This window comes from Sturnus vulgaris, chromosome 3, assembly GCF_052056855.1.
Source record: "Sturnus vulgaris isolate bStuVul1 chromosome 3, bStuVul1.hap1, whole genome shotgun sequence".
NCBI lineage: Eukaryota > Metazoa > Chordata > Aves > Passeriformes > Sturnidae > Sturnus > Sturnus vulgaris.
Genome location: NC_142245.1, coordinates 28,490,825 through 28,504,257, shown reverse-complemented (window position 1 = coordinate 28,504,257; position 13,433 = coordinate 28,490,825). Strand labels below are relative to the sequence as shown.

General features: G+C 42.7%; 1 protein-coding gene across 10 annotated transcripts in view; it reads right to left on the bottom strand.

Annotated features, from left to right (window-relative positions):
• The window catches only part of TTC7A (tetratricopeptide repeat domain 7A), a 210,488-nt gene that overhangs the window by 105,767 nt on the left and 91,288 nt on the right, over positions 1–13,433 (bottom strand). For all 10 annotated transcript variants that reach the window (XM_088162812.1, XM_088162811.1, XM_088162813.1 and 7 more), the window contains one exon: positions 6,011–6,115. In XM_088162812.1, the coding sequence (XP_088018938.1) occupies positions 6,011–6,115 (105 nt within the window). The remainder of the gene's footprint in view (positions 1–6,010; positions 6,116–13,433) is intronic.

Here is a 13,433-nt window from a genome sequence, read left to right as displayed (position 1 = left end):
CATACTTGGGGTATCCAGCTACACTGAAAGGCCTACCAGACTGCAGTGTGGATAAAAGCTCTCTCTCCATACACCCGAGTGAGGGACCAGTAGTCCCTGAGCTGGGATCTGCCAGTAAAGCTGTGTCTGTGGGGGTCCTTAAGGATACGGGGTGCCTCCAATCTGTATTGTGGAGATAAGAACGGGAGGAGGGAAGGCCTACCATGTTATTCTTTAAGAAGCAACAAAAAACAAAGTCTCAAAGCCATCCCTCCAATCTGGCCCTTACTTTGCACTGAAAAGCTGGTGGAGAGAAGGGCAGCATTCCAGGCTGCAGGAAGAAGTTCCCTGCCTCCAAGACCTGCATGAAAGAAAGAAAGCATGGAGAAACCACCTAAGAAGAAATTTCTGTATTTTGAACTCCAGCAATATGAAGTGTCAGGAGGCACCTGGAGCCACTAGCTAAGCAAGCCCTCTACCACACCAGAAAGCAAACACCTGGCACCTGCAGAGAGACAGGCTGCCAAACTGACCTGACACCTATGAGATGGTAATACTCTAGGGATGGTTGGGGTTTCTTTCCCCCTTTCACTTCCTCCTTCATATTTGATAGAAAAAGAACAGTTGCTAGCTGTGCTATCCTGAGGGATGTTTCCCCTGTTACAGAGTGGCTGCTCCAGCCACCACTGTTATTTGGCCACAGGTTTTGGTGTGTGCTCAAGCCAAGCCCAGAGGCATACTGACAAGGGAGCAGAGAACAGCAGGTGCTGTCCCCTGGCCTAATGCCACCCAGCTGGTGTCCAACTGCCACCCAGATTGTTTTTAGAAAAGCTCAAGCCCTACCTCACTGTATCAACAGCTTGCAGGACTAAGTAGGAATTGCACTTCTCACCAGCACACATTTAGAGTAACTAAGGACAAACAAATCAATGATGTACTGCAGGATGAAAACAGCACTTTATTGTGCCAAAAAAGAGGAGCACACCAAGGAATAGGCAGGAAATACTTTAAATGACACTGGACTTAGGACAGCAGACAAGGTTAATGAAGCAGGTGAATTTGGATACCAGTGACACTGAACAATACCCAAGCACTTAAGAGATCAAAATCCTACAGATTAATTACACGTGATGTTGCACAGAATAATCCTAGCCAAAATTTCACATGATGTTAACTAGTTGAATCAACCTCTCCTTACCATTTTCATTACACTGGCTTGTAGCTATAGAGACTAATTCAAAGAGGAGAATATAAATATTGTGCAATGAGAATGATAAGAGGAAAAATGCATAGGAAGAAAGTGGTGTATACGGCATAATCTAATGAAAAGGTTTTGTCCCACAGTTTAGTGTCCCACAATGCTGTTTACAGCACACAAAGCCAATCATGTTATGTATGTCAGAAAAAAAATTCTGTGCTTTCTATTGCTGGTCTAGTCAGCATTTTCTCTGTGTCACCATTGTTAAGCCCACCAATTTAGTTTATGTAAACCCAGCACTGAGGAATATTCAGGCCCTTCCTCCACTGTAGCTAGAGTGGCTTGTTCACAAAGGCAATGCATAGAAGACAAAATTCTTGGTAATTTTTAATGTCTAAAACCCATGGGATTGCCTGAGAACTGCAGTGGTGATTTAATCAAGAATGTCTTTTGAAAGACAGAAGAAATACTTAGTAGCTCCTTGTCCTTCCCTGCTTTCTCAGCAGCCTCTCACTCTGGTAATGCTGATCCTCTCGGACGTCTGTCAGCAGGCACTGTAACTCCAGAAAAGGGACCAGATTTCATCTTTTAATATTATTCATATTGCACTACAACCTAAGCATTTCCAGGGACTCCAGGGCTCCTAAGTGACTGGATGCAAGCACATGCACAGCATTTATTATCTATAGTGGCAGGGTCAACAACAGACAGAAGGGGAGAGAAGTACTCTCTGATTAAGTGGTCTGTGAAAGTAATGAATGGTAAGCTGCTATCTCAGAAGTATGCAGCTCTAAATCTGCATCCTGCCAACCCCCCTGACACACACCGTGACATCCTGACCTCATGGTATGTCTTACTTAGTTTTGATGATTCCATGCACAGTCTGCCCTAGCCCAACACCACTTCTTCTCCCTTTCCCTGACTGATGGCATGATCTCTGCCTTCCCAGCAAAGTGCTACAGCAGAGCACTTTGCTGTGCATATTAAATCAAAGAAATGAGAGAAATGTCGGAGGTACAGCCCCATTCTGTGCTGCAGCTTTTGCCATGGGACAAAGTCCTTTGAAAAGCTCAGATGATAATACTGGCATCATTTGATGCTACACAAGTTTAGCACACCACCACTATTGTTATTGTATCAACAGTGGAGCAACGAAAAGGATAAGAATATACCTCATGTCTTCCTGCTTTTTGTCAGAATCTGAAAGATTCAAGCCTATCCTAGGACTACAGTTCATTTTGTTCTAAGTGTATTTACAATATTTTCAACATGCCTCCACTGAAATCCATGGAGTAAAAGGCAAAAGAAAGCATGAGGATAACCCTAAACACCTCCAAAAAGGCTCCTAAAATGGAGAAATTCAGTATTTAATGCTTGCCTGTAGGAAGAAGTTCTATTTTTACTATTTTCACAACACCTGCCATAACAGGATCCTGGAGAACCTAGATTAGTAGTGAAATTAACAGTACTCTACTATTAAAATATTAGAAACAACAACTCATACTGCAACTCAAAGTCACTGCCAAAATAGGCAAGTGAGCATTCAGTTGAGACCATGCCAGGGAAGGCTGAGTGAAAGAGGAAATTGCAGCAAGCCTTTCAGTGAGCAGAGTTCTGAATTTGTAGTGGAGCAAGGCAAAGCAACTCCAGTATGAACATATTCCAGTGCAAGCTACCTCAGCTCTTCTATGGAAATTTAAAACAATACTCTGACCTACAATAGTCAAAGACTTCACAGTGCATTCTGGAAAGCTAAAAGACAGCTGGCTAAACACAAATGGGCTTTGTGTTCGCTTGACAGAATCATCCACATCCAAGTTCAGCAAACTGTTGTGCTGAAACCCCAGCAAGCTGGGCAGCAGCATGTTACCTCAAAAGCAATTCTGAGCCTACTACAAAAACATTTAAAACACCTGTGTAATGGTTTAGATACAATATAAAAGTTCCAGCTTTGCTGTACAGGTCTGACTGCATCCTGACCGTACAAATATGATTTACATATGTGCGTTAGTTTTGAAGCTTTTCTGGTCCTCCAAGTCTACTGGCTTAAGCTTTAGAATGAATGAACTAATGATTTATTGTTTACACTGGATGTTTTTTATTTTTGTTTTTGAAAACCTCTAACTCTGAAAAAGGTAGCCAAACCACTGCTTATACCACTCAGTTGTTTACTGCAGGCCCAATCCCAAAAGCTAGAGGTTGATGTGGCCGATCATCTCCTGATGTAAGCCAGCATGGTACCCCTGTAACATGCCAGTGGAGTACTGCCAACTTACATCAGTTAATGATCTGGTCATACTGCCACAACAGAAGCTGGGGGAGCCTTAGTTCTGCATCAGGCTCTGTTATGTATTGATTTGCATGGCACTGTATGAATGCATCCACGTTTTCACTTTGATTTGTTCTGCACTGAGAGATTATTTTATAGATGCCATTGGAACATCTTCAATGTTGTAAATCACTGTAGTACATTTCAATTAACTTTGTGTTTTCCCTGCTCTTAGAGAGTGCTGAGACACCATGTACAAAGCCAAAATGAGTTAAGTGATCACTAGATTAATCATGAAAGAAACTGTTCTGTTTCATGCTTCTCATGACATTCTGTAATTATCCATCTGCATAAATGTTGTGTTTTGGTGGGGCTTTTTTTATTGCTAGTAACTGAAAGAAGACTGAAGTACTGCTTGCCCGTGGGCTATAAACAAACTGGCTACAATACTGCACCACACAGAAGACAGATGCAGGATAAAAATTAGCTGTTTCATTTGGATAAATGGTGATCTGATTTCACCCTTTTCCTGCCTAGCCAGCAATCAAGTACATGGATATATTTCCTAATTGAAAAATTAATCATATTTTATATGTTCTGAAAAGGAAGATGTATTTGAGTATTTGTAACTGCTAATATTTGTCCATTAGACTGTTCCTGTCCCATGTCTATCCTCCTTTCTATTTATACTGGCATTGATCAGCCTGTTCACTTCCAGTTTAAATTATTCAATTCTGATTTGATTGCCATGTAATTTAAATGCAAATAATTACTGTAAGGATGACATTTAGAAAAACAGCTCTGCTAAGCAGGAAGGTCTTTATTAGGCACAGGAATCTGCCAGTAATATCAGAAGCACCCCTTTGACTAAGAGATGTGGGAACCTATCATTTCAGTTCTTTTAAAAGATGATCTGATTTCCCTTGGACTCCTCTTAATTAAAACTCTTCTATACCATCATCAAGTTTGCTGTGAGGGCAAAGCATAGGCCACTGACAGAAAGGAAGGGGAGAGGGAATATTTTAAATTTGGTTTCAGTTCATAAGGCTGGGCTCTAGATAACTGCAGTAAAATTACCCTCTTGTGAAATCATGATTTTATTTCATAATACCCCCCAGTTCTGAGCCAGGGCCTGACTGAACACTGAAAAGCATTTCGCACAATAAAAAAGCAGTACATTGAAGAAAAAAAACCTCTTATTTTGAAATAATCAAAACAAGCTCATTTTTCCCTTCTTCCCTTGCCTTTCCTACTTTTTAGGGCTAGCCAGTTGTTTTATCAGATGTATCATGTATGACAAGTTTGGACATCCTGCATTGCCCAAGCCGGAATTGAATTACAGTCTGTCTTTGCAAAGTAACAAGGTATTTTTATATGCTAGCTGTGCTTTGAAAACTTCATCAGACATACTAAGAACAACATTCAACATAGCTGTAATGCCTCACTTTCACAATGTTTTAACATCTCAAATAATCCAAAAAAACCTTATTTGCTCTATTTTAAAAAATAACATTCACTGTGAATCTTCTTGTATATCACTGAATGACTTTCAGCCTTCAAAATTTAGAGACTGAGCTGTGGGTACAAGAGAGTTAAATTGCTCCAAATGTAGAGTAGAAGTAGGTTGGACAGTTCAGCAAGGATTCCCTCAAGGTCCTCAGACTTTTGAAGATTGTTCCTAGAAAAAGATGCTGCCCGGTTTTGCTGACTCACATATAAGCTTAACCATTATAGTTTGAACAGTATAGTTCATTCAAAAACATACATAACCAGACATCCTCCCTGGTGGTGGTGGTGTAAATGAATACAACTCAAGTTTAGCTGAACTACAGCTTTCATCAGACAGGGATGTAGAAGGTGAGGAGGCAGGGTAAGGGAATAAAACAACAGCAAATTGGCTTCTACAGCTTTTCACAGTGATCTGTGCAGATTCTTCTGGTATTTTCTTTCATGTTTTCTTACATCTGTGTTTTACTTCTATTTAGCAACTGTAATCCTTCACTGACTGCAGGGACACCTCGTGGTGAGGACAGGTGAGAACAGCAGGCTGCCGTTCAGTTAATTAAACCAAGTAAAGAAAGAGTGACAGATGTTTCTGCTCCTTTGGATAATCAGAATTTCATGGGCACCAACTTCCACTCCCACTTTGCTTCTGGGGCATACATTAACATATCCAGAACACAAAACACTGACACAGCAACCTCAAGAACAAAAGACCGAGTTGTCCAGCAGACCTGAACTTTCTAACAGTCCATTTACATCTATTAACTTGTGTCTTCCAGAGGCTACAAGAGTGGCTGATTCAACGTGATACTCAGTTGAAGCAGCAGTCCTCAGAATGGCTGTTACAGTTCTTCCCCCTCCTCCTTTCTTCAATGTGCCAGCAAAATACATTTTAATGACTCATTGCAAAATTTCTTGCAGGGGTTTTCATTTTTTATAAGACACGCATATGTGTACGATTTTTAGCAGGGATTCCCATTCTCCCTACTGCAACTACACTGTGGCATTGTTACTGCAGCACCTAATCCATTACATAATAAGAATTGCATCAGCTTGCTTACCCAGTGCAGCGACCCAATGCAGACCTTGGCAGCCAGAAGAGGAACGGTGGGATCTGTAGGTCGCAGTTTAGCACACTCTCTGAGCACTGACACAGCATATGCCGACTGGAGGAGTGGGAGAGAGAAGGAGGAGGAAGTAAAAAAGGCTGATTAGACAATGCTGTTGAGAGTCCATGCAAGATATTGCAGTGACATGTACAAAAATGTGCTATGGAGAAAAGAATCCCATGTCAGCAACAAGTCAGCAACTTTATTCCCACCTCCACATGCAGACATGTGTGTACACACGCACACACACGCTCTTCCCACGCTCAGAGGAAACACACCAAAGAGGCAGCCCTGGCTGTGCACTTCAAAAGAAACAGTTATCTTAGCTATCAATGCACTGCTTATTTTAGCCCTGCCCTCCCAATACACAAGAATTCTGCTGTAGTTTTCCTTGCATATTATCATCTTCCAGTAAGCCAGAAGAGATCATAAAGAGCTTATCCTCCAATACATTTACTTTTTAGGCCCCCTTCACTCAGAGAGGTTTGTTCAGCTAAATCAGTCTGCTCAGTAGGTTGTTTTGTGTCTTCTCCAGTTCCAGAACATACAAGCAAGCAACTGGGACCCCACCATACACAGGGTGGATGAGGATCAACACACTGCTCAGTGGGTGGTCCAAGCATGTGTTGGAAAGAAAGCCAATAAAACTCTTGCTGTCCTTCTGGTGTTAGGTTACCATTAATGAGGATGTTTTTTAAGATTAGCACTTGTGTAGCCCATTTGATCAGATGTGCTCTGCAAACACTGCAGTTTATAGCACACATTCATGGCTGCCACACTTCAGACACTTTAAAAGGGAATGAAGAAAGCTCTGGTCTGGGGAAGTGATGGGAAGGCTACGTCAGACAGTAAGAAGGTGATAGGAGTTACCCTACCAGAGTTTCCCAGCCCATTCCACCTGAACCACAGTTTGTCTTATGTTTAAACCTTCCTCACTACTGACCCTCATTCACTCAAATTTTCTCATGCTTAAGCTCAAGGGGAAGTTTTATTCCCTTGGAATTTCTCCTTGCATGCCTGTTTCTTCCCAAAGTCTTCCACACAGTCCCAAGACACAATGCTCCTGCTCAGAAGCACGTTAAATAGTCATGGCTTTTCTGTATTACAGAAGAGCAGCGACAGAAGCTCACAAAGTCGAACGATCTGCTACTCCCATCAGGTCCTGGGCATCTCCTCCTGCCCCCAGGGGCTCTCCCCACCAGAACTCTGACCCACACAGGGTCTGGTGACTGCTGTAATCCCCTGCAGCAACACCACAGCTTCACATTACCACTGTCCATCAGCACTTTCCCCTCCTCATACCACATCTAAGTGGGCTGTGCCTGCCAGCTCCTTCCTCCACAGAACTGAAGGTCCACTTCTTGCTACTGAATTCAAAAGCTTGATTAGGAATTTGCTTGGAAGGGAACCTGGAAAAATGGAAAACCCGATGTACACCAGCCATGCCCACTTTAAGGAAAACAGTGATTTCATAACCAATGCAGCAGGGAGCAAGTCCTCCTGCTTGAAAAGCTTGGGTACCTGCCTTGTGGTCTGAACAACAGCAGCAGCACGCCCTGTATTCTTCAGGCTGCTCCCACTTATGTAGAGCATCAGGCATGATCAGTAAAAGTGAGGAAACATTTGCAAATTTAAAATTCAAAATGCACAATTTGCCTAAAGCCAGAAGGAAGCTTGTCTCAGACCAAGGATGGAAATCAATAAACTTTGTCCTAGAGCTTGAACCATTACTCCATCCCTCTCAGAAATGAAGAAGAGTAATTTAACCCTGAGGTAGAGGAACAAACACACTGCTGTGCTCTGTTGCCACGAGGTGACTAGCACCCTCAGAATGAACTTCCCTGACACCTATTTGTTCAGAACAAGTGGTGTCTCAGGTTTTAGTGGCATTTTATTCCTCTCTCTCACAAATGCACTTGGTATTCCCAGCAGCATGATAGATGTGTTGGAAATCCAAGTATAACTCCATAAGGGACCTAGGCTGGATATCATTTTCTTCTACCTATATTCCAGCCCCACAGGTGTTTCCAGAAAACAAACAAACGTGACAGCAGGACAACATGCACTGTGACAGGCAGTATATGTGCAGCTGAACCCCACCAACCCTTGTCACCTCACCGTGCAAAAGTGAACTGCAAAGGCCAGGTATGTAAAAGGCCATACATTGTCCAGAGCCAACACTTGCAAAAACAGACACAAGCTCAACCCAGTGGCCATTTCTCAGCTCCCCACCAGCACTGCAAGAGCAGGAAAAGCAGGAGGCACCTGGGAGCTGACAGCAGCTCTCCTGTGGGTCAGCACAACCAGCACTAGCACAAAGCAAAGCAATGACAGGTCTGTCCTAATCTGAGCTACAGCTGTAGGACCTACACCAGAAGAGAAGTGACACAACCCATTCCTTGCCAGTTCCTCTTGAACTCTGCTCCCTCCCTGCCTGCAGGACAAGCCAATGCCACTGCCCCCAGTACCCTCAAAGCACAGAGCCCTTTCCATGTCTGTCCTGTCCCAAGCCTGTTCAAAAGGCCACTGCAAAGCAGTGACCACTGAATGCTGCACAGGACAGGGTCCCACCTTGTGCCTACACCCAAACACCTCAGGTGTCCAGTCACTTTATCACATCTGCACTCAAAAGCTTCTGAACATGGATTTACAGAGCAAGAGGCACTGTTTCTGCACTGCTCCTAAAACATTTACAAAGTTATGCCATTTTAAAGATGTTTATAAAATTTGCAACTAAACATATGGAGCAGAAGTGGTTTGAAGTGGTTTTAAGAAACAGGGTGACATGAAGCCTTTCTCCCCAGCTGCATTTTAAAAATTCAAGAGATATTATATAATTTCACCTTGAAAAATTTACTCAGCAGCTATTTTATACAGATGATGAAAATATTAGTCAAGGAATGACAGGAGAAATATTATCCCACTCCCACAGTGACCTTACTTAGGGGAGACTGGCATGACATGTAATATCAAGGTTTCTTAAAGATACTAATTACAGACATTAATAGCCAGGGAAAAAATATCAAGCACTCATTATTGAATACAGATATCATTGGTTTGTAAAAATATTTAATATGAAACAGTGTTTGTGCAACATTGAAATAATCTGGTAATTAAAATGTACACATTCTTTCACTTAGTGTGGGTGGACCAGGCAGCCAAGTGCATTGTTTGTGAGATTCACTGCATGGCAATAATAATTTGATTTATTGGTGAGGCATGTTTTGAGAAGAGCAGAAATTTAATTCCAAGTGAGTACATGCTTCCCACTTATGATTCTGATCTTCAGAGGGGCTCACATAATAATTCAAGCCAGGATTTATGCTGTTTCTATTTAACTTGCTAATTGCTGGATTGTAATGACTGCACTAGAACCAGTTCCCAAGGACTTCAGAAACTAGGTCTCATTTGGCCTCTCATCTAGAGCAAGGAAGCTATTGGGGAAGGAAAAGGATGGAGAGGACACCTTCCCCTACATAATTAAGGCAGTCATGGTTTTGAACCCTATAAGGGAGTAAAATGTAAAGAAAAACAACTATCCAGCCACAGAACACAATTCCCACTTCCTCACTGACTAATTCAAGAACAAAGCATGGCAGCACACTCCTCAAAGATGCTTGCACAAGAGCAGAAGAGAACCAAGAACATCCTATATCTGATTTTCTTTCTTCCTTTTCCAAATGGCTTGAGAGGATTTGCCATCAGTTATGGTAAATCCATAGATCCTGCCCAAATGCTGGCCTTCCTACTCCAACACAATTTCTATTCTTTCCCCTCCTTTGCTCTCTCACCATACACCAAAGCAACCAAAGAAGGAAGTTAGAGAATTATTTCATATTTAGAAGTTAAAGAAAACACAGATATAAGTAAAAGGAAGAATAATTTCCAGACAGTAAATCATGCCTGATAGACTTTGACATGCCATGAACAGTTGCTCTTCTCTGGCACAGGTTCCAAAAAACTCCCTAGTTTTTTGCTTCTTTGCTACTTTTCAGTCAGAAGGGAAAATGTTCCTCAAGATGGTGGGTTGGTAGACAGCCTCACTCCCAAATTACCTGGCAGTTTAGTACACAAATGAATTTCCACAACTAGTGCTGCTATATTTCTTGCATCATCCTGTCTAAAAACTGCACTTCTTCAAAGGGATTGTGGGGAAGTGGAGGAAATCCTTCATCCTAAAGCAAGAATTATTATTCCCTGTGTCTTGGGATTCACAGTCATTTAGATACAAACGACCTTGAACTGACATAGAAAGATGACAAAACGCACAAGCAATTGAGAACTCTGGAATCAGTAGTTTTGCTGTTACCTTTCCACTGAATTTAGAGATTTCTGTGAATCTCAGCATGAACCCTAAGACATTTACTTCTCTTAACACAGAAACTGATTCTCTCCCTTTTCTTTCACCTTGTGTTTATCAAATTAGAGCACTGCAGTTAAGCAGCTTCAAATACTCCTTAAAAGCACCTCTTACATTCTAAGATCTGTAAGCACACATTTGTACTTGCTAATGTGACAAACACCTCACTTCACACTTTCTGTCAAGAAAAGAGAGTTAAGCCTGAAGGCAATTATATAGCCCACCTAGGTATTCTGCTCAACAGTCAGGCATCTTAGGAAATTTCCATTTTTTGTACTATCTAGAGCACACAGGCAAACTCCCTTCTAATCTTTCCTTTGCACCAAAGGAAATCAAACTATTGAATATCCCCAAGATAGCTGACCTTTGTAACAGGATCTTTAACCAATGAATGTTCAATACTTTAACTTTCATTCCCCAGCAATGCTATTTAAGGCCATCCGAGGCCTCTGCTGCTCCCAAGGTTCCTGCCTGCAATACAAAGAGAAATGTACTTTTTTTTTTAATGCCAGTTGCCTAGTAACCAGCCTAAGCTTTTGCAAGGATACCAACAGAAGGAACAGCCTAAATCATAAAATTTGTCTGCTGTTGCTGCAGAATTATGTATTAAATATATTTTTAACTTTCCTTCTAACCTTCTGGAAAGCTGTATGTTGGCAATACAGGCATGGCTGAGTCAAACTTGAAGCTCCTTGAAGCACTTAGAGACATCTGCTTTGCTGCACTATTTAAATAAGGGGAAGGATTCCTTTTTTTTGGGTGCAGCACAGATAGGAGCAGCTCAGACATTAGCTTGTCATTATTTGGCTATGACCAAATTATTATTTTGCTAAGGGCTCCAAAATCAGAGTTCATGTCTGCATAAGACTGGTTTCAAAACCTCAAAAATGCTGCCAGCACAAGCTTTGGGCAGGACTGCAGTATCTCCAACTGCTGAGCAGCCAAAAGGAGCACAGTGACACTGCAAGACCAGCTCTGGGAAGAGCTGGAGCTTAGTGCCTCAGAAACACAGCTGAAGGACAGATGCCAAGAGAGATTCGATTACTCCCCTTTGTATAACACCAGACACCTCCTGAAGCATTACATGATTAAGAAAACCATTCAGGTAAACATGCATGATTTTTCCTTCCCCATCGCCTTAAAGAGGAACAAACATAATGGGTAAGAGCAGAAAGGAGTGTTTTGTGTAGTTGAAAGCAGCTTTGTCTGCCTCATTTTGCAAGGTATCATGCTTGGATCTTACATCCCCTAATGCCAAGCCTATCCATCTGTATAGCAATGCTGACCATTGTTCCTGTGGTATCCCCAGTATGGGCTAGAGGGGGCTGAGGAGGGTCAGCAACAATGCAGCTGTTTCTGAAGTCACACAATTGCTGTCTCCAAGGCAAGCACTGAGCCAGCCATGTTCTGCAAGGCTGCAGGGCTTTGTGGCAGGCACCACAGGAACACAGAACCACCATCAGCAATCCCAGTACAAGGCCTGTTGAGTATACCTTGCCTGCAGGTACCTGCTTCCAGCTCCCAGAGCTCTGACAGAGGCTTTTCCCCACAGACCCTTCAGTTGTTCCGAGATCCTCCTTTACTCTTGAGGCACTTCAGCTTCTCAGTGAGTACACAGCTGAGCAGTGAAAGCAGACTATCCTCTCCTAGCAGACACTCCAGCCTTCCTTCAGCTGCCCTAAGGCTTCTTTATTACTACTCATTGCTCCTCTCAAACACATATCCTAAAGCTCTTCACTCACTAACCAAGTTGTGTTGTGGGGTTCTTTCAGGCAGAGACGCTGAACATGAGTGTGAAAATGTTTCCATGCACTGCATACACTAACAGTAAACATCCACTGTACTTTAAGATTCATGAGAGTTGAATAGCTCAATTAGGGCACCCAGCACTTTTAGATTATGCAGACCCAGTGTTCACAGAACACTTTCACAGCCATCCTTGAAAATTCCCTCTCTCACTACCCTCAGGAAAATGGCAAATCAGTGTCACTAAACACAAATCTTGTCTCCTTGTGTGGTAGGCAGAAGACAGGCACCAATGTTGCTTCATGTTGTCCAAGTCATGTATTTTAACACTCACAATGCAGATCTAGAAGACTTCTTATGTACCGTAAATTTAAGCAAGAGCCTAATTAAAATGCACTTCTTAGTCTCTACTCCCAGGGAGCTCCAGTGACACTTTGGGACATCCAGGCTTGGTCCTGTGTGTGGATAGTAGGTGTGGAAGGGGACAGAAATCTGAAAAGGGAACGTGTAACTGATCCAACTGGTCCAAGGCCAAGGAAATGCTTGCAAGTGCACAAGGACCCTATTACACATCCCTTGTGCTTGTAATACATCATCTAGACACTATGATAATTCTGACTTCAGAAATGTCGGTAGAGCTACCCCAGTCTGCAGGAGAGCTGTGTGCTGGTAACCTCCATGACCTTCAGGGAAAACAGTTTAGCTGGAAAGCAGCAGCAGAGAACAAATCTACCCCAAGCAGCTCTCTCTCTTTGCTGCTGCAAAGACTACCAAGTCTTTTCCACTCTGTAAAAGAGAGTTTGGTCCTTCCTTTCCCTATGTCACTCAATACTGGTCACTTTTTCAAAACTTTGAGACGAGCAGATGCAACTGTCTGCTCTGGTTTTACTCTGGCAGCAGGACAGTGGCTCATCTCATTGCCTGAGGACTCTGCCAGATGGCATCCAGCTATCACACCACTCGCCACTCAGACTCCAGCCTGTCCACGCACGGCAGCAGAGGCAGGGAGCTGCGATGCCCACTCGGCCTCTAGCTGATAGTACCACATGGCCAAGGTTATTACCAGCAGGAGCAACTTAAAGCATCTGTGAAGAATTCAGCATTCAGCACCACAGGAACAGGGCTGCTGCATCAGAAAGATTTAAACCTCTTTGGCCTATTCAGAACTGCACTTGGTGACATAGGACATCTCCCACCACGTCTTTGCCATTGTCTAGGTTTTCCCAGCATTTCCTTTCCCTTCCCATCTAAATTTGCCAACAAAAGTAT